The sequence below is a fragment of the Mercenaria mercenaria genome, chromosome 11 (genome assembly GCF_021730395.1).
Source record: "Mercenaria mercenaria strain notata chromosome 11, MADL_Memer_1, whole genome shotgun sequence".
NCBI classification, from domain to species: Eukaryota; Metazoa; Mollusca; class Bivalvia; order Venerida; family Veneridae; genus Mercenaria; species Mercenaria mercenaria.
The window spans coordinates 43,206,772-43,229,083 of record NC_069371.1 but is presented as its reverse complement, the minus strand read 5'-3'; the positions used below and the strand labels follow the sequence as shown (position 1 = coordinate 43,229,083).

At 32.3% G+C, this 22,312-nt stretch overlaps 1 protein-coding gene across 3 annotated transcripts in view; it reads right to left on the bottom strand.

Annotated features, from left to right (window-relative positions):
* LOC123531839 (uncharacterized) overlaps positions 1-22,312 on the bottom strand; it is a 53,591-nt gene that overhangs the window by 14,728 nt on the left and 16,551 nt on the right. The window contains exons 2-9 of one of the 3 annotated variants that reach the window (XM_053517269.1): positions 19,665-20,254; positions 18,147-18,251; positions 15,854-16,273; positions 14,823-15,113; positions 6,110-6,357; positions 5,459-5,590; positions 4,319-4,430; positions 1,569-1,633 (exon numbers count right to left, since the gene is read on the bottom strand). In XM_053517269.1, coding sequence (XP_053373244.1) covers positions 4,392-4,430; positions 5,459-5,590; positions 6,110-6,357; positions 14,823-15,113; positions 15,854-16,273; positions 18,147-18,251; positions 19,665-20,247 — 1,818 coding nt within the window. In that variant the 5' untranslated portion in view covers positions 20,248-20,254 and the 3' untranslated portion in view covers positions 1,569-1,633; positions 4,319-4,391. Of the gene's footprint in view, positions 1-197; positions 389-1,568; positions 1,634-4,318; positions 4,431-5,458; positions 5,591-6,109; positions 6,358-14,822; positions 15,114-15,853; positions 16,274-18,146; positions 18,252-19,664; positions 20,255-22,312 lie in introns of those variants that run through there. The other 2 variants (XM_053517270.1, XM_053517271.1) reach the window with 2 other exon arrangements.

Sequence of the window (22,312 nt, the reverse complement as noted above, 5' to 3'; positions counted from 1 at the left end):
ATACTCTTCAAAAGGAAGCACAGAATCACAGGTCCATTACCTTAAAGTGTGTATTTATAAAGAACTTAGTATGTACAGTGCATGGAAAACAGTTGGTAATTTGATTGTTGAATAAGAAGTGTATTTATCTCGCACAAATGTGTCTGCTTTTACGTCTTCTTTAGGAACGAACTTGTAGCTTCCGGAATAAATACTACCTGCATCCTTCTCAATCATCATCAATCTTATGCAAGAAAGAGTATCGTCGTATATCATCTGTTTCTTTTTTTCTTCCTCTGAACGAATACATTTTCTATCGCGTGCTTTTGCTTCCTTGTGTTTACGCAAACTTGTGGAGTTTTCGCAACGTTTTATGAGACTCCGGATAATGTCTTGGAGTTCAATATAACTGAAAACATATTTTTACATAAAAGGTTAACAAAAAAACTACCATAATAACAATGGTATGATGTATTTTAATACGAAATTTGACAGAACCTTTTAGTTATTTAAGTAAACGTAACATATTGCTTATTATGAAAAACAGAGAACTGTATAATAATATTTAAGTTGTTTTTAAGACTAATTCTATAATTATATAATAAGTAAAATCAATATCAAATAAAATGAAATTTTAAGATAAATCTTTGCAGACCTTTATACACAACATAAAGTTTAAATACGATAAAGTCTTAATTGTATTTACGGTAGATCTGCACGTTTGATAAACCGGAAGTGATGGCGTAACGTCATTTATCCGTAAAACTTCGAATAAAGTCTAGCATCGGCATACGGAAATGAAAATCATTTAATGAATAAATGTCAGCCTGTGAGTAAATTTATTATGTTGGCACTGCTACTATCTTTCTTAAGTTAAAATATGATATTAACACATCTGGCAAGCTAATTTATTTCAAAACAATGTCTTGAAATTAGCGTAAAAGGTGCGGTTAACTTTAATCATGAGCAAATACTTCAAAAATAAGCAAATGGACCCATACATTTTATTTCACCAATTTATAGGCCATATGTTTATTTACAATTTGAGAAGTTTCATTAAAATCTACATTGTACACAAGTTTCTGTTCGCGAAAATGTTATGAAAGTAATGGTTTTCTCGTACACTCCCATTATAAAAAAAAATGCGTGAGGTCCAATTTTTTCAAACCAGTCTAGTACAAAATTAAGCATTAAACCCTATCTTTTTTATTTGCTGAATTTTCTTCGTCACTATGTTCTGAAGTGTTGAAAAATTAGAGTACAATCAAATTCTACAATGTAGAAGAATTGTCGATCCGAAGGAGCATAACTACCTTAAGGTAGTTTTACGATCCTTTTTTGATAATTACAACATGTGCATGTGTGGAAAAAACACTCTGCTGATCGGCATTGGTACATGTACCATAAACCAATTATAAAGCTTTTATAGGTAACATGTAAATATATCTCTCTAGTTGCAACACTTTTCATTTGTAAGTATTGTATATTAGAGTAGCAGGTACAATTATCAATATCAAAATATATTTAGATATTTATTGTGTAGAAATTGCTGTATTACACAAAATGTGCAGTTGACCAAATATGTTTACCTATTCTGTAATTCGTCCGTATATATTTTCAGTCTACATGCAGTCGTTATTAGGCTATCTACATCCTGAAAAAAAAGATAAAAAGATGACACAAAAAGTCATATATACCAGTAAATTACTTATGTATTTTTCCTGTACACTTTTTCGAGGTTAATAAGATTTGGAACACTTACAAAAGATATAAAAAGACATGAATACTTACTAAAACATTGAACTACACCTCCAACATGTTCAACCACTCTTTCCTCATACATGCATAAAAGAAACTGAAAATTGCCAGGCTTTTATTCAATTTAATCCATTCAGTTTATGAACTGTATTTGTAGCCTTGAAAACCATTACTGTCAGATTCAAAACTAACAAAAAGCCAGCTTTTAAAGAACGCCACTGAACTGGAACGGTTCATTTATTTATTACAAAAGGCATTCATTGTGGTTATGTAATATCTATTACCGTATGAAATGAAGCGCATGCAGTAAAATCATCACTAAAGATAATATGTCGATGTCGATTAAAGTTCAGACATGCAATTTCTAACATGCAGTTACAGTAAAATGCCTGTTTTGGCCACATTTTACTGTTTCTTTTTCTTGTTTTACAGAACCCAGTATATTCTTTAAAAGCGTTTTAACTTATTGCCAGGAATCTATTAGACATATCTATCAATTATATGTCAAGCTTTTTTATTAGACCTTTAAAATTAAATTTTTATGCACTTGCTGACCTTTTGCGAATGTGATGAGAATCAAAGCTCCATTGCATTGAAGTGAAACTTTATACAAGCGATACATTAAGACAACTATGCAGCAAAGCAGTGTGATTTTAAATCTTTTTCATACATATCTGCAATAATAGTCTGTTCAAATGCGCTATAACCAAAAAATCGGTCTATTCAATAACTTTTGAAATATATGTGTAACTGTATTCCTTTACAACGTGTACATATCTTTTTACATGTACTGATTACAAAATAGCGAAATAAATGGTGGAATAATAAATATGCAAATCAGTTGTATTAAAACGTCGTGTTATCATGTTCATACTGAATCGAGATATTTTGCAAGACAGATATACAAGTATAAGAATCGCCACTGAAAACTGGTTTAAACATTTCATATCTCTATTGAGCTTATATGTTTTTCTAATGTTCCGGTTATTAATTGAGATTTTTAAAGTCAGGGCGTTCAGTTGGAGACGCTCGTTACAACAATGCAGTTATGCAGTTATTTTCTCTTTTGTCGTTATACTTGCTTTACAGTCAGGACTATTTTCAATGACGACACTAGATGAAATGACTTAAAACAAGGAATGGTAACGAAAAGATTTTCGTATTCTAAAAAATATATATATAACCTTCCGAACGAATATTAGAATACTAGTATTTGGTTATCAACTGATCAACAAATTAAGTAAAAATCTGATGTGTTTATCATACCTAATAAGTGGCCTGTATTAAATCTACTTTCGTTTACACCGGAAGAATTTCAGATATTAACACATTAAGACTGACTAATCGTTCTCAGCGTTTGTTCATTATTTTAAATATAAAATATTCGTTATCAGCCTTCATTTACATATAACGTACATGTATAAAGGTTTTGTTCATTTCTTACAGTGATGTAGTCCTGACGTAAGTAAGGTTCTGTCCTCACATTACACGTAGCCGACTTCCGACTTCCTATCGGACGATCGCGTGAACTACTTAAAAACGGCAGGAGGCATTGCTTGCATTTTGACAGTAGACAAACTTAAAAGCATGAACATTATTTTCAATCAAATGAGGTGTTTTACACTACAAGGATAAACAAATGATATCCATCCTACTTGACTTGTTTTCTACACTTTTCGGCAATTTTCTTATAATATTAAAATTCGAATATTCAAATATTCGTTGCCATCCATACATAAAACTTCACTGAATAACCTTACTGTTAGACATCTTCTGTGAATTCAAACACTGCCTTAACCGGACAAGGAGACGCAATGTCTAAAAATACAGTCATAGTTGTCCCATTTTATCAGAAATTAAATACCCACTTTCTAAGTTTCATTGTGAAAAGAAGCAACGATTCTTCCAAAATTTAAAAGAAGTTTATCGTTGAGAGCCGAATGTAAAAAGCCGAAATCATTTTTTTTTTCAGGAAAATCAAGAGCTCTGTGCACAAAGCATAGAATCGGATAAGAACAATGTTTTGTTTCATTTTCAGAAAGTCGTTTTAAACAAAATCAAAATTCAAGAGTTCCATTAAAGGCTAGTTTTTCAGGAAATCAAAAATCTTTACTCTCATAAATGCCGAGTGCTTTACGTAACATGTGACTTTCATCGTCGTAACGGCGAGATGTGATAAATGTCAGCCGGGCATTTGATAGCATATGTCGTGTAATAATACATAATTAAGTGATGATGAAAAAGAATATAAAAGTAAACAAATGTAAAAATATAAGAACTGATTTTCTGTCAGAATAACTTCATTTATTTATAAATGAAAAACCGCTTTACAATATATCTTGCAAACATAGCGCTCTTGAAGCTGTTGAATGTCACTTTTATACCTATCCATTTCATTACAAATATATAAATTAGTAAATTAGTAAATACGCTTTTATGACAGTGATTGAGTAACTATAGCTGCAGTTTCTTTTTAATTTAAAAATAAAATACAAAGATGAGGAAATATCATTATCTTGGTAAAAAAACATGACGTGACAAAAAAAATACATTTCTTACAAACTTAATATAATATTCTTACATAAATGGTAAGATCCTTCAGTTCCCAGCCTAATTCATCGACTAACCAACACCATTCCCAGTCAGTTGTTTTTTTAATGTTTTTCCTCGGCAAACTGCGATGCTGCAAACACCTAGAATGAACATTTACATTATTTAGATAACAATTACATGGACAAAACGGTATTTGAAACAATATCATATAACATTATATTGGTAGATAGCAATATTTAAAACAAAACATAATAAGTCTTCAAAGGCTAATCAAAAATGTTGTCAAATTTCTATGAATTTGTTCAGTACATTTAAGAATCAGATTTTTTCAATAGAATGTACTTTTCTTTCTTCCCGAGTTTCGTGATACCAGTATTTGTTTTCTTGTTGTTCTAGCTATCCAGTTCAATGATCATGTGTGTTTTCAACAACGAGTAAGTGACTTATATAAAATTATTCAAATTTTAATAAGCAATATTAATATTAAAGTCATTACTAAAATATTTTCTTATTTGTTTTTTTTTTCTGCCAATGGAACATTTATTCTCTAACAATTCTTAATTTCTGAAAGGCATGAACATGTTTTAGAGAAACTGTTTTGTGTAATAAGCGGTACATGAATTTTGTCAATCTTTTATAACATGGTATTGCTCTTAAGAATACATTTGAGAAAAACAAAAACGTTACATGTACAAAAAAGGTATATTTTTCATATTGCGTACACCACAATTTATACTCGTTAAGGGTACTTTTTCAACCTGTTACCCATTGTCGTCTACATAGGACTAAAATATATCACCTAAGCATGAAAAGCGGAACATTATTATAACATTTAATATATTTTAAGTCATATTGGTGTATCGGCAACATGTTTCGGAGCACAGCACAAATAACGTATTAGATCTACAGTTCAGGTGACATTTTATAAGCAGACATTGCTGCTTAAAATCCAAATATTTAAGTTATGAACGATATGTTTGATAGACCATTTCAAGCAGACGTTCTATCATGTGAGAACATTTACTTCTCGCACTGGTACGTGTACAGGAGTATGGTAATTCCGTGCCCGTGCAATTCTGTACATATATATAAAGTCTGATTTACAAAATCATATTGCAAACTGGAATGAAATAGTGTTTTAGAAAATGTTAGAAATAAATGTTATTACCATATTTTTGATGTCTGTATAGTCATAGACAGAAAGATATGCCAATTCAAGGTAGTGGGCTATAGCTCTCTGTGACTTGTATATCTCCAGCAGGGCAATTGTCTGTAGTGTGTCCCTACTGCCAGAATCGACCTATTTTAAATGTAATTGACTTGTTGATATAAAATGTGTAGTATAATAACAAAACAAAAAAATACAACAAGACCAATTTAATTTGAGTGAATAATCCAAACTAACTGCAAATACATCATGCACGCCGAAGTAAAATCAGCATCATGTTTAATACAAGACATTATTTCGCTATATTTTGTATTTTTTTCGTACAGTGCAGTAATGATCAAGGTTTCTCTCTCTTTAACCTGGTAGATGCGAAACCTCTAAAATAACTTTAAGAAACCGTTGCTAGATATATCCTTAGAGTACTACAAGCAGTACATATAAATATTTAAATGCAATTTTATGAGTCGGACATGCAGTTCTGGTATGAAAATAATGTTATCAACCTAAATGTAAGTGGGTATGATGTCCCATATGTCTGGACATGTCTGGACACAACCAGACTCTTCATAAATTTTACCAGAGGCATCAAATCAATAACTTGACAATTTTTATCAGATTTATCAAGCAATAAGAATAATAAGGAATATTCACTTGGGCTTTACTGGATGTTTCATACGATATGTGTTCTACAACGGCTGCCTTTGACGTACTTTCGCTCGGTAAATATCTCTTTGCCTGGGCAGCAGGAAGATCAGGTGCATCACATTCCGTTCCAGATTCTGTATCTAATGATGTCAAACAACTGTCTTGTTCACTTTCACAATCTTTCTCTGCATTTTTATCGATCTCAGTCTCATTCAGCGTTGTCAAGTGCCCGTCAGTGCTTGACTTGTGGTCTACTGAAAGACAATATGGAAACTATAGAGGACTTAAAGACATTCTGTAAAAATTGCACTGGTGCTTTATCACTAATTATAGAACTGAATCAGGTTATACATTGTCTGCTAAACCATACAAAATATATACCGTTTGGGAAGAAACCAATCACTTATGCACTGCTACAGCTTTATTTGATGGCTTACAATGATAATAATCACCTTATGTCTAGAAAATTTGAACTGAATTGAATGTATTTCCCATTCTTGCTTAGAAGCCTCTCTTTGATTATAATATGAATATATCGTTGAACACAGTGCGTTGATCAATCCAGAAATGACTAGCACGGACTGAAGCTCTGATAATTTGTTGTATTCAGAATGGATAGTTCTAAGAGAAAGGACGGGATATCATAAGGACCAAAAATCGCCCCCACTAAATATGCATTTAAAACAACACCATTCCATTGGTACTATAACTATATTTTTCAAAATCCACTAAGATATAATGATCAGGCGTCGGTAATGAACCAAAAATAATTTATTATTACATCTATCTAAGACTTGCGCTGAAGAGATATTTGATCATTTAGAATGGGGGTATAGAAAACTATTTTGCAGTATATTTTATTTTATATTCAATTGTTGAACCCTATAAACTGTATGTCGTCACTATACACAGTGATCCAACTTCTTGAAACGAATTTTTATTTTGTATTCTAAGACAGAATGATCATGCAAAAACAAGAAAAACAAGAGAGATAACTCTTTCATGTAAGGACGACCGAAAGTTCTTTCAAGAAATAAGATTTCTTTTTATTTTATACATCTACATAGGCGTATTCTCTACTTATTATGTCTGTTTCGTTTTATTTCGTATCAAGAAAATTTCTAAAACTAAAATCCAAAACATTCATTTCATATTGCGTTATCGTTGCAACATAGAAACAGTTTTGCATTTTTTGGATTTATAGTAATAAAGCGAGTTATTTCACATACTTGATGAAATATTAACTTTTAAAAAGCATTTTTGCTTCTTTATATCCTTACATATTTAGTCTTCGTCGAATAAATCAGGAGGCAGGACTTTGTCTTATAAGTTTCCATTTTTTATATTTTCGGTGATTTTTTATTTAAATATGTAATGAAGTATTTTCATCAAGTAAGTTGAAAAAATGACAGTGTTCATGTTACTTGAATAAATAATATACGAGTTGAATATTATTAAATCCTTACCACATAATTAAAACACGTACCCGCATAAACGTCGCCGGAAACGAGTTAGACCGGTATTAAAACTATGGAAGCATATCTCACTGGCACCAGACCAGAAAGAAAATGCCTCTGTACATGTTATACCCTACCCCTAGGTATTCTATAAGAACCATGGTCATGAACGGGAAAATAGACTATCCCATGTCAATCGAATATTGCTCACTTAAAACGCGCAGATCGGTGAATGCGTACCTAGTATATTGAACAAGCGATAATTTATCTTTCAGTGCCAGTCACATTGTCTCAATATTCCATATTGCAGAGATGCTCTACATATTTTATGCTTTCGTCAACGTTACTGAAAAAAACTTGCGTGAACCCCCCTAATGAACATCCGGTCTAGAGGTCACAGCAGTGTGCACATGTTAGGCGAAATGTAAACAAACAAAAACAGAATGCAAAATATTCACAGTTATACAATGAAACTCGAAATGATGAATGAAATTCATCTTGTATGTGATTTTGAATTTGAAATCATACATTGGTAAACATCTGTTCTCTTTTTTTTTAATTCATTTTGAACATTTATCCTTCATATACACATTTTAGCATACACGTGTAGTAAAATGACGATTGACATACATTTTCACATCAGCCAATCAGAATGGTTTTGTAAGCTAGACCGGAACTTCACCAGGGACGTTCAAGCAAGTTTTTTGTGTAACGTTGAAAAACTGCAAACTACGCGTTGTTTTTCTAAGACAAGAAGTTTGAAGAAATGTGACCGATACACAATGGAAGATAAATTATCGCGTGTTTAATATCCATAGTACACATTTATCGAACTGCGTGTTTTAGTAACTGTTATGAAATGCGCGACTGAAATGGGTTAGTATATTTTCCCGTTCACGACCATGGTTCTTATAGAATACCTAGGGGTATGGTATAACATGTACAGAGGCATTTTCTTTCTGGTCTGGTGCCAGTGGTGTATCTATGTAGTTTATTCAAAATAATTTCTTGGATTAAATCAAAAACGTTTCCTTCGACACGAAACTATAATATCGATATGAGAAGCACGAAATATACATTAGTGTATGTAAGATCATCACGAAGGAGTGACATGAAAGGCACGTGCAGTTTCCCGCAAAAATGTCCTTATATATGTAACGTAAAATGCTTCCGATTTCCTACAAAAGACTTTGGTTTATAGATGAAAGAAAATTATTTGATTTTAGTCCGTTATGTTATATTCCAATTACAATTGTTGCATTTATATTATATATTGCGTTATATTAAAATCAGTTTACAAGACGACCTGGGATATACCGAAGTAGTAACATTTGTATGCGCGCATGAAGACATTTGATTTTATTCTAATGGTACTGAACACTGAATTCATTAGAGCGGTAGGTATAAATTATTTACAAAATAACAATAGGTCATGGTTGCACAGTGAGAAGCAGATGACCCGGCTTTCCTCTGGATTATCGCTTTTCCTTTCCTCGAATAGAAAGACAGACAGATTCGACACGAAACGGCTGCAGCGATAAAGAACCGGCATAGTTGCTCAGTACGCACGTGTTAGTCTAAGAAACATCTGCGCACGTGCCCACGTGTAAGCTAATAAGTGATGTCTATAGTAAGCTTTCGATCATGCCGAGTGATATGTGCGCAGAGGTATCTCTTATTACGAGCGCAAGTAATAGATATTACATGAGCACGAAAGAACTAATACGTGTGCACGTGTTAGCATGACAAAAACATCCATGTCTGTGATACCTTAACTACATGTATATACATTACTCGGTTTTTTTCAAAAAATCATTACTGTTATTCTAGAAAAGAAAAGAAAAAACACAACACCTGTCTTCATTTCAAAAGCGTATTCATTAACAGCGCAGAGAGCCTAGCTAGTCTGGGCCCGCTTCGATGAATGGATTCATCAGGAATAAAATGTCGAAAGTGATTTATATAATTTGAAGAATTTGCTTCGCAAGCTTAATAAGGACACCGCAGATTTGCGGATCGCAGGATCGCGAGTGAGATTCTCGGGCGAGGCTTTTCTTCTCCGTGACGATTTGATAGGGGGTGTATTGTGACTAAAATCATTCGTCCTCCCTCTCATAATCATGTAGGGAAGTTGACAAGTACTTGCGGAGAACAGGTTTTTACTGGTACAGAATCCAGGAACTCTGGTTAAGTTAGTTGTCCGTTACAGATGAAAAACGGCGTTAAAACGCAAAATAAATCACAATCAACCTACAATAAATTATTAAAAACAATAATAAGATGACGCGTATTTCGATATTTTAGATATTTTTAAACATAGATATAGCTTAGCTATTGTGTTTTAAAAATGGTTATATAGGGGTTTTATCTTTTATTCATAAAATAAAATATTTCACACCGGAAATGACATGTCAGTGACATCAATTGATTCAACATATATTTAGTTATGAAACTTCGTACGGCGATGAAACGGAGTATTTTAAAATTGATGAAACAATTCCGAATTGTTGACTTACTATTTTTCATACGTCATAAAAAAGAAGTATAAAAACACATGTTTATAACTTTATCACAGACATACAGTAAAAGAATAATTGACTAATTATAGAAATAACGCGATTAAATAGTTTAAAATATTTTAATTCGCGGCTAAAAGTATAAAATCTAAATATGGTTTGCAACTCACCATCAAAGAATAGTACTTTCTGTCGTTTTTGACAGAAAACAAGTTTTACAGGATTTGTTGGGAATCGATCTCGCATACCATAGTTCTATAAATAAGCGTCGGACTTCAATATTTTACGATTTTGACATTTCATATAGTCCGACGTTTTATCGAAATTATAAATTTCCCTTTAGAGCGTTCCGCAAAATAAAAGTTAAAAGCGATAACTAAATACCAACAACGGACAAAGAAACCTACTTTATACACCAATTGAACATACTGTATTACTGAATATATTGAAGATCTGTCCGCGCTCTCAAAGTGAAACTTACATCCATGTACTTTCACAACACAACACGAAACTGTCAAATCTTTTTTATTATAAAGAATGATTTTAATCGAAAAAATAGTCTCACGGTCGGCTTTGAAAAAAATGCGGCCGGTTACTAACGTATTGTCTATGTAGTATGCATATGTTTATAATCGATGGGTGTAACCAGCATTTATTGGTTTTAATTTACTCAAAAGTTATTTCAATAAATTATTAGTTCATATCGAAGCAGTTTGAAAGACTAGTCCAAGTGTATTCGGCGGTACCCATGCGTTAAATAATGGCCGCAGATTTTTCACTAGTGCCGTGGGCTAAATGTATTTTTCGTCTAAGCATGTATAACTGATTCTATATATTTATTCAGTGTTGTATTGTTCATGATATTTCATTAAATTACGCTAGAAGAATCTGTGTAACGTGTCAGGGAAGTGATTTGAGGTGCAGTTTTAGTTACGGTAAACCAATATATCACGTGTTTGAGAGTTTTCCTACATTACACTTCAATAAAGTAAGGTCAAAATCTGTGCTATGCAAACTGCTGTCATTCGATTAAACTTGACACAGGGACATGTTGAACGTCCAAATATTAAAAGGCGCCCTGTGTAAGTTTAATATTATTGAACTATCGCATACCATTGACACTAGGCATAAAATTTGATTTCAACCGTCGTTCACTGAGACTTGCATACAAACTACGTCATATGTTTTACATGAAAGAACTATCTACATTGTGTCTACTAGTTGCGGTGTGAATGAGTTATCTTTCTTGTCTCTATAACATTTATGTACACAGTAACTATCATCGTTTTAAACAACTTTAATTACACTTTATTTTTTCTTTTAAAATGCCGCTTAAACAAAATCAACTTGAATATAATCCCGAAGTACAGTACAAGTAGATCTAAAACATGTAACTGATCATTAAAATGTCTAGATCTACTTTCATTTTCACTTTTGCATTAAACACGTCTCTAAACATTTAATTTTCATAGAAAAACAACTCTTGGTTCATGATAAGAACAAAACACCCGCGTATCAGTTTGATGCCCGGTTGTTTAGAGATGAGCACGTTATCCTGTTTCTTTCAAAGAAAAGTGAGGCGGACCGCGTGTCAAGCTGATTTTTTTCTGCAAATGTATATTTTAGTAACCTTATTTTCTCAGCAAAACTTCAGCTTGACACCAGCTCCGGCTCACAATGAAATTCGAGCATGTAGTGTGTGAATCGCGTGTAAAAACGGTGATAGTCACGGACCTCGAGTATTTTAAAGGTCTGAGTCGTACAAATAACTTGGTTTTGAAGTTTTTAAAAGTCATAGTTTTAACGATTATGATCTTCTTTTTTTGTTTTAGACAGTTAAAATTTTAATTATGGAGTTTTCATATTCTAATCATATCACGTCCTTTATTCTATAAATTGATATCGTTATGAAGAGTACCACCAGGAGGAGAATAATTCTCTAGAATTTCAAGATATGTTATAAAAGCAAAAGAGAGTGCTCATAACCAAACAGAAGCGTTACCATATTGTGCATATTAACATGCGTAACACCTAGTCACACCATATGTTTCTATAATTAAAGTAAAGAAAATTTGTGAATTATATTTTGATGCTTCAAATATTGATATATAAGTATAACATGTATGAGATAATTGATATCTTAGGTTGTTAGCTACATGGTCATTGTTAGAAATTATTGAATATCAGAATTTAGCTAGGCAATATCAGAAAGTTGCATTGTCAAAAACAATTAATGAATATTGCGAAATCCTAAAAATCAATACTGTTTGTATGAAGCTTGATATTGAGCCTGATAGTCTGCAGAGGAAGGCATTCGAACGCTACTACTATTTGAAGTAACGTGTAGTCTCTGGAGTATATTTTTAGAGTATTTTTATATAAATATTTGTAAAGTTAGTTTATTCTATTTGTCAACAACTAAATGGATATTACCGTCCAATACAAAGTATCCTACCGGAAGATGAATATTTATCACAACTGCAGTATAACCTAATTATCTGATACATTTCAATGAACAATGATGTTTCAGCCAGTCATTTATGAAACATCCGGCCTGTCATGCACAGTGTGGTGTTTACGTAGAATATAGACTGAATAACAATATTGTACTATATAAACATTATGTCGCAGCACACAACGTTTGGATTAAAATATGTAAATGTCTACAGTTGGTTATTGCTAATAACATCTACTTATGAAAAAAGTATTTAATATTAATTTGAAAGTATAATAATTCATGTTTAAATTGATGTGAAAGTAGGAGAAAAATGTAAGAAATCATCATAATTATATTAAAGGGAAGAAATTACACCGATATATTTTTTTTCAGACTCGACAGGAAAAGTCAATGCTGACTTCTTCAGCTGTTACATTTACCTTTTGGTACTGCGCATAACAAATCATGTTATTGTTGGGAATATTTTTGCTAGGTTATATAAAAATCCCGTAATGGATGACATGGTCAGGAGATGTCATTTCATTTCGGGAAGCATCGTTGCCAAAACCATTAAAATTCCTTGATGAATAACAGCATTATGACCTTGACCTTTGAGCTATCAATATGAGTTTTGCGCAAGCTACGTTTACTCATTGTGGAAAACATTTTTGCAAAGTAATATAAGAATCTCTCTGACTGAGAATGGATCGGATAGGAAAACCCTATATCAACTGCATTTCAGTAATTTCACAGCAGAAAGTTTACACATGTTTCTACGTCCTGTGCCAGCAATAGCATATTCTCCCCAAGTAACTGCCGTCTTCTCCACATGAATCAAAGGTGTAGAACATATGATTTAAGACACGTCTCCTCTTAAATCGTCACTGGGAACTTACGTCTCGCCCGGAGATCGACCTTACCATACATAGATCTGCGTGCACTCTCTGGAGCTATTGAGCTTAGTGTTATGATTAAAAAAAGAATTTATGGCTGACATTCGATGTCTCCATCAGCAACTGGATCTTAAACAAGTAAACTTCCAATTTATTTTCGAGAAAAAACCGGAAAAGTCTAGCTTACTTATGAAACCAAAAGAAGAAAATGAGTGAGAAAAAAAATGTAGTAATAATAAATGACCTTTTGGATCGGAGATGTGCGTGGCGTCTCAAGGCCATTTATGCATATAGCTGACTTAATGAAAGATCTTAATTCTGGTCTTTTATTATAGTCTGAAGCAAAAAAAAAATGATATAATCTGTAAGTTTACTCATAACATATACGAATTAAATGTACATATGCGCATACATACACATGTCTTTATTTTTATCTTAAAGTGTAATAAAGCTAAAAATATTCCACTTCAAGTAAAACGCTAAAATATGTAAAGTTTTGTTGTATGATCTTTAATATTTTTTACAATTGTGGTGTTAGTTTTTTCTGTGTTGTTTTTGATATGAAATCTGCAATATGGTTACTTTCAAAACTTATTATTTGTTCTAATTTTAAGTTGTCTTAATCAGACTTTCAGCCTTTTCCTTACAACGGGAAACTAAATTATTGATACTCTGAATTTGAAAAACGACAAAGGCATAATTTTTTAAAAGAGATTGTATATAAAGCGTTTATCAAAAATAAAATGATCGGAGCTATATCTTAAGCAGTGTTGTAGCATTGTCCTGCACTGAAATTGCGAGTTGTCCAGTTTTAAAGAAAATCTATTTATAACACTTTCCGCATATAGTGGCTTGTTTCGAGACTATGTCGAACATCTGGTGAATGAGAGTGTAAAATAATAAGCCTTGAAAGAAAGAATGTAGAAAACACAATTGATTACAATAGATAACATAGTTTAGTTCTATAAATTTGGATGAAAAGGTAAGGTGATGAAGTAATACGAGAAAATTATTGGATGACTATGACAAAATATCTTCCATCTCTAAAACGATTTACATAAATCATTATAAAGGGAGATGATACAAAAATAATGAAGATATAAAGTTCTTCATGTCTCGTCATTTTTTTAACAAAAGCTCATATATAGTTTTAGAGTTATGGTCAGGAAAAGGAGTTTACTTTATAAAAAGCTGAAAAGATAGGAGAGTAAAGTTTTTTGTGCATTGCAATTCTCTTCTATGTCCTCTTTCTGTTATGCATTTTGATATAGAGAATTATGCTCTGACAGTTAAATGTGATATTAGAGAGATTATTCAAGTAATAAACGTAAAAATATTGTTCTTTTACATTACAATTTTCTGAATAGTCTGTGTAATTTGGAAAGTTTCAAAAGAAAATTAATCAAGTCTTATTACCTAACGGACCAAATAGGTCATCCAACAACTGTGCAGAGCCTTTTTCAAGTGCTGGAGTTTGCTCTTTAACCTCAACACTGCTTTCAAATGATAAACGTGGTTCTTCTAAATGAGGTACTAATATCTGCTCTGCTGTCTTAAGACTGCACTGGATCCTATAAAGTGTTTGACTGCTTTTAAGTCGTTCCAAGTGCATCGTGTTTCTTGGTTTGATGGATAAACAGAGTGAATGTGTGTCCGTTGATTTTACTGCAATTTCCTCTTTCAGTATATTGTCTTCTATAGATGAAACTAAAAGAACATAACATAACAATAAACATTAAATTATACTTACAAAGGTGGACAGTATTTGTCTTATTTTGTATTATTGATATTGCAAAAATGAAAGAGACTAATTATCCTTTACGGCGGCATTTGAGGCACTATGAGATCTTCTTTGCTAAAATCCCCAAAGATTTTGTTTTATATTGAGGAGGTAACTATGTGAACCTATACATTCTGGAAAAGGTCGCGACAGTCTCCAAACTGATAGAAAAATACTGATCATATACAATATGACTGCAAAATGATATATAAAATTTTTTACTTATCATCATTGTTTGGAACAAGGCTTGCTTACCCATACCCAAACTGCATTTTAGAAAGTACTTCCTGCTTGAAAATCCGTTTCATGAAAATTAATGTTGATATCAATCAGTGTATGCTCTTGATAATTCAGTGACAGAGAATTATTTCCTGTCAACCATACAAAAAATGTAAACATTGAATAACATCATTCGTGCTTGATTCCTTCAAGTAGGAACTAGGGTATAAAAAGCACTAGAACGTTTTGTTAAAGGAGTATGCCTCTTGTTGTAAGTTTTATTCAAACACTTGTGATGGACATCTTAGTGACCTAAGACCATTCAAAAATGAATAAGGTTATATACATTCTACATGTGATAAAAATGATAAAAATAATTTCAATTAAATTTGAAACAGCTTTATAATTCATCTTATTATAAGCAATGATATATTGAATGATGTCTTACATGTTTCTTCCATTACGTCGAAAAAGGTATCCCTGTATATGACAGGTTCGAGTTCAACGAAACTATAACCATCGAGCATTGAACATCTTTTTTCAAGATTTTCTAGAACCGGCAGTAGTCTTCCTTCAGCACAGTCTCTAAATAGAGCCACTACAGCCGATATTGTACGGCATTGAATTTTCAGTAAAACAAAATCGTTTTTTATTTCGCTTATTTCCAATCCCCTTGACAGGATGAGCTTAAATGTTTCATTTACTGTTGCTCGTAGCTGCTGGAAACACTCAGGAGGCATAGTTGTGAGTAGGGTAGAGAGATCTTCATTCCCTTTTAGTCTAGCTTCAAACAACTCGACCAAAACTTCTGATAATCTAGCCTCTTTCTCTGCACCAATATTCTTTATATCGATGTAAAAGTCCACAGCTATGTAAAAATACAATTGTCAAAAATATATTATTTTTTTAAATCATGTAATATAAAAATGTCGCAGAAACTGAATGTAACTTATCGTCTTAGAAAAACTAAAATCGTCTGTAAGGACGAACTTAAGGCTATTTTACTACTGAAAATAAACAATGTAAATGATGATGTAGCAAGCTCGCTTTTTGTTGTGTCTGTATAATTTAGAAACAAGTACTGAAACTGAAAAAAATAGCCTTCAATATTTGTTTAAGGAAACTGGAGTTGCAGGTATCCATCCCTTTATCGTCAAAGTTAAGCAAATAATTAAATATTCGCAAACATTTGGACTGAACTTGTCGTTTTTAGTTATTAAAATTCTTCGTTCACCACTATTCCAGTGATAGACGGTAGACTTTATAGGCCGACTTATATACTTATATTTTTATGTATTTCTTGTCATATCATATATCGTTTAATAATCAAATTAAAATAATTTCCTTTCAAAAACTGAGCAAATTTTAATTTCTAAAAAAAAAGAAATGTGAGCAAAAGCAACAAATATGTAACGCCATACAATGATATGAATTACACTTTAATGGTATAAGTCCGATGCGTGGTCATATACTCTGTACCTTAAATTAGCAAAACTGTTGCCCGATTAGAAGATTCTTTATTTTCCTTTTTTTCATCGTATTTTTCGGGATTTAGAATCACACTATTATAATTTACGTCATATTATATCATGTTTTAGCTTTTAATGGTAGCTTAAGTCCCCGATTCCTCCGGATATTGTCTCAGGCACAGACGGATACTGGGACAGAATCGCCGATCTTCCTTATGTTAGCTGGATGGTAATGAAGTTTCAAGACCAAATTAGTGAGTGGTAAGTGATTAATTGTCGGCGACCTTGGACCACTGGGTCACGTGGGTCCCTTTCTTATGCAGAATAATATCAAAATCAATACCTGTATTATATATTACACATATAAAGGAAAAGCATATTTTAGATATCTAGATTCTTCTAAAAGCAAATCTCCATATCAAAACAGCAGTTGTACGACGAAAAGCGATTGTAAAACGAAAAAAGGACTGAGAGCAATGACATTATCCCGCTATAATTTGTCCGGTAAATCAATATTATGTACATGCAATGGAAAGAGGAGCTTATATATGCATAACCAAAATCAAGTACTTGATCAATTTGAATTTGTTTTGCTTGATATTTTAAATGTATGTGTGACTGTCATTGTATTATACTTGCAAAGTTTAAGGTGAGTATACTTTTGAAACGCCCTTCATCTCCTAAATTATTGTACCAAGACCAAGTAACTTTATTCTCTTCAATTGCTTTAAATATACTGTTTTATATGTATCGGAAAATATAAACAAAAATGTTCAATGATGCCCTACCATACTCATTTGTTGTGGCCAAGATAATGTCAATGAAAGATAAAACAAAACTGTGAATATAAGATGTAACTTGCGATGTATATTTTGAAAACGGGTAGGAAATGCACTGGCTGTATTTAATGTTCATGGTTGGTGTTTGCCTACCTCCCAAAAGGACAACTTTTTGTTTCACTAAGTTTTACAATAATTGCTCACTCTTTTCTAAACAGATACAGAAACTACATTTTAAAAATAGCATTTCATCGCAATTTTTCCTACATTTTTGACAAATTCTTAATACCAATTCATACTACATTTTGAACAGAAACACTTACTTATCAACATTTCAGTAACCAGGCAGCCTCACTCAAAGTGAATAATTTGAATCTGCTCGCATAACAGAAAGTGCATTTCATCACATTGTTTTTAATTTGATAAAATATTAATAGCAATGCATACTACATTTTACACTTTTACTACACTTACATATTACAATTTTATTTACCTGGAAGCCTCACTGAAGGTGAATGACTTGGATCTGCTCGCAATACAATAGAAGAATCCAGTTTGTGTTCAATCCTCTCAGCTGCTTGAAGCAACCGACTCTCGGCTATTGATAAAAACAGCCTTGAAATATCAATTAATTTGAAAAAAAAAACATGTTTAGATAACGAAAGTTAACATCAAAGTTGACAATTTAGGCTATATCAAATATAGCACTTTCGCTTCACACACACAAATAGATGTTATCGGTAAATAGTATTTGTTTTTCATGTCAACAAGGTGATTATCATTAGGATTTGATCCATGAATGGATATTTCTAAGGGAATAAAACAATTACCCAGCTTACATGTTACGGGTATTGTTATGATTTAAGCATTTACCTGACAACAATAACTACTCGCTCATAATTTTGGTGCTGGAAGTTAACCAGTTTGATCAAGAAAATTGTAAACTGTGACACACTGCCAATTTCTGTTTTTTGCGCTTTTGTTTTCAAATTGGACATTCTGATCAGAAAGATTGTATAAAGTTTCTATCGCAATATCTTACCACAAAATGTACATGTTTGTATTTAGTTTAGATATCTGTCCATGACCTGTTGTATTATGTAATTAATCTAGTTTGTTTATTTATGAGTCCCATGTGGTTCTGGGACGATCTGTGTATGAAAAGAATTGGAACCACTGCCTTACCCTTGCATGATCGATCGTAAAAGGCGACTAATAGGGTCTTAACACTTTGTTTTGCTGTAACACTGTGATTCCAGCAGGTATGCAAATTTTGATTCAATACCTCATGTTTTTATTTCGATGTAAATGAGATGTAAAACCAAAGTTTGTAGTCCTGTTTGGCGCCATATAACCTATACTGTGTTGGTGCGCCGTAAAACCCAAATAAATAAATAAATAGATTTATTTATGAAACCAAAATTGTTGAACTTTTAATTATGACATACACAAAGATACCCATGTATTAAGTTATTAAAACATGTTGTTGTATATGCTAACGTTTGCATGTGAAACCAATTTTAAATGCAGTCAGAATTGCATTTGCTCGAAATGCTATTATTTCAAATTCACAACAGAATATACTCTATCAATAATAGTTTTTGACGATAAATAAAATAAATACATTTTTAAAAATTTTCATTATTCAAAACCATCCACAGTCTGTTTAGTTCTTCTTGCACTAATACATTTGATATTGGTGATTTACTACTTTCGATATATGAATTTGGAAACACAAAAGTAATAACTTATGGATATCTGCAAATTTAGTAAAACAAAAACTTTTTCTCTTTTTATAGACCCATTTCTCATTCAGAGACATATTTCTCGTATAAAGAACAAACTTTGCGTCCAGCGTATATCACATGAATACAAAATTACTGCTATAATTTGATCTCTTCTCTGTTTCATTGCTCAACGTCGAAATTCTAAATAAGGAAATATAGGCCTAAATAGGTTTATTTGTAATCATCCGATATAAAGTTGTCTTACAAAGGAACTGCCTACTTACCGTCACTAATCGTATCTAACTTCTCTCTAATGTCTCTCTCCATAGAGTAGAAAATATGCATTGTTCTCACAGTTTCAACGATTGACAAAGGTCCTTCTTTCATCTCATTTATAATGTCTTTTACTTCATCGGTGACTATTGTGTTATCTACCTTTTCTAAAATTCTGGTTGTGATAACTTCGATTAGTTCAACATCATTCTTAAACTTATCGTCGTCAATGTTGGGTTCATGCACATGGCAAAGCTCATTTCGAACATTGCGAAACTGTTCAACGTCCAGACGCTCTAATGTGTTAAGATGACAATACTGTACGAGAATGTGACAGAGGAGAGACAAATCCCATTTCTTTATGTCAGTTGCGCCATTCGCAGGGAATAACACTCTGTACTTTTCTTTAGAAAGTTTTGACTTTTGTATATCTTTCTGTTTAGTTTTCAGAAAGTCGTCAAGTGACCACGGAGAAGTTGGATCAGGACTTAGGTCTTGGACTCGTTTTTCAAGAAAAGCACAATTTGCTTTTGTTCCAGCTTTTATTAGCATGCAGGAAAGTCTACAATGTTTTTCTGTGCCAGTCGTCGACATTGCTTTACTGAAAAATATATGTATTCAAATATTTCCTTTTTCATTTTATATCCTTGTGTAAAATCACTTTACAAACAACTTATATTTCAATGTTACTGCATGCATACTAAGTTTTCATCAAAGGCTAGATCCTTTTAGTTGTTGCTTTGCTTCTTTGAAGTATGTTTGATCTATAGTTTGGTATTGATGTATTAGATGAACATATATTTTTACCATATCGAAAATGTAGGTTTGACTGCCTATCAAAGTTTTGATAAAAAAGTAAAAATAATAAAAAAGAATGTATTTCCTTTGGTTTTTATATAAATGCTTGTTTCATATTTCCCTTTGATAGATGTTTTGGATATTGCTGTTTGATGTTTAAAACGTTGCTGTAAAGGGTTTTAATAAAGGATTTCGAAAAACATCTACTTTTTAGAAGAATAAAAATCAATATGATTTTAATTATGGCATGTCAGATGTTGCTAAATTATATATGTATGTATTATTATTGTATGTTTGTTATTGTTATTCAATATCTTGTCATTCATATTCTAAACGTCATTATTGTTATTTTACATTTCGTTATTGTTATTGTATCTTTGATATTGTTATTCAATACCGTGTCATTCATATTCTAAGTCTTACCATTGTTATTGTATATGTCGCTATTCTTATTGTTTGTTCGATATTCTTATGGTAAAAGTCATCATTGTTGTTCAATATCTGACGATTCTATTTACAAAACGTGTCATTCTTATTCTACGTTATGTGACTGTATTTGTATAGCGTCCCTGTGCTATTTATATCGCGTGTGCTATTTATATCGCGGGTAATCGCACATACAATAAGAATATCAAGCTTACAAAAACAATAATGAATATACAACAACAATAACGTCTTTTACAATAAGAATATCGAACATACAATAAGAATAACGACATATAGAATAGCAATGGTAACACTTAGAATATGAATGACACGACATTGAATAACAATAACAAACATACAATAATGATAACATACATATATAATTTAGCAACGTTTGACATGCCCTATTTAATTACTTTAATGTTGAATTGATAAACACCGGGAAGTTCTTGAGTTTGTAATCGCCTTCAAGTTTTAACATTACTTGTTATGCAAATGTACGCACCGAACATTTCATGACGTGCATTACAGAAAGAACTACACGTGAACATGTAGAAAAGGGTACGCTTCACGTATGAAAGAAAAAAAACGTTATTCCGGATCAGATTTATTGAATAATGATAAATGAATATCAAACTAGACATGTGTCCATAGGGCACCGGTGCCCCAACTTCCTGTCACTGTATGTGGTTTCATCACTCTAGGTGAAATATTTTTAAGATATATGCAACACAATTCTACGGTGGTATGTTTAGGACATATGTTATTTTTCTTTTAGATTAAATTACCTCGTGCGCACGACATCTTATCTTGAGCGATCAACATCTTATCTCGTGCGCACGACATCTTATCTCGAGCGATAAACATATTATCTCGTGCGCACAACATCTTATCTTGAGCGATCAACATCTTATCTCGTGCGATCAACATATTATCTTGAGCGATCAACATCTTATCTTGAGCGATCAACATATTATCTTGAGCGATCAACATCTTATCTCGTGCGCACGACATCTTATCTCGAGCGATCAACATTTATCTTGAGCGATCAACATTTATCTTGGCGTCAACATCTTATCTCGAGCGATCAACATTTATCTTGAGCGATCAACATTTATCTTGAGCGATCGAACATCTTATCTCGAGCGATCAACATTTATCTTGAGCGATCAACATTTATTTGAGCGATCAACATATTATCTTGAGCGATCAAGCATCTTATCTGACGATCAACATTATTTTGAGCGATCAACATTTATCTCAGCGATCAACATCTTATCTCGTGCGCACGACATCTTATCTGAGCGATCAACATTTATCTTGAGCGATCAACATATTATCTTGAGCGATCAACATTTATCTGGCGATCAACATCTTATTTTGTGCGATCAACATATTATCTTGAGCGATCAAATCTTATCTCGAGCGATCAACA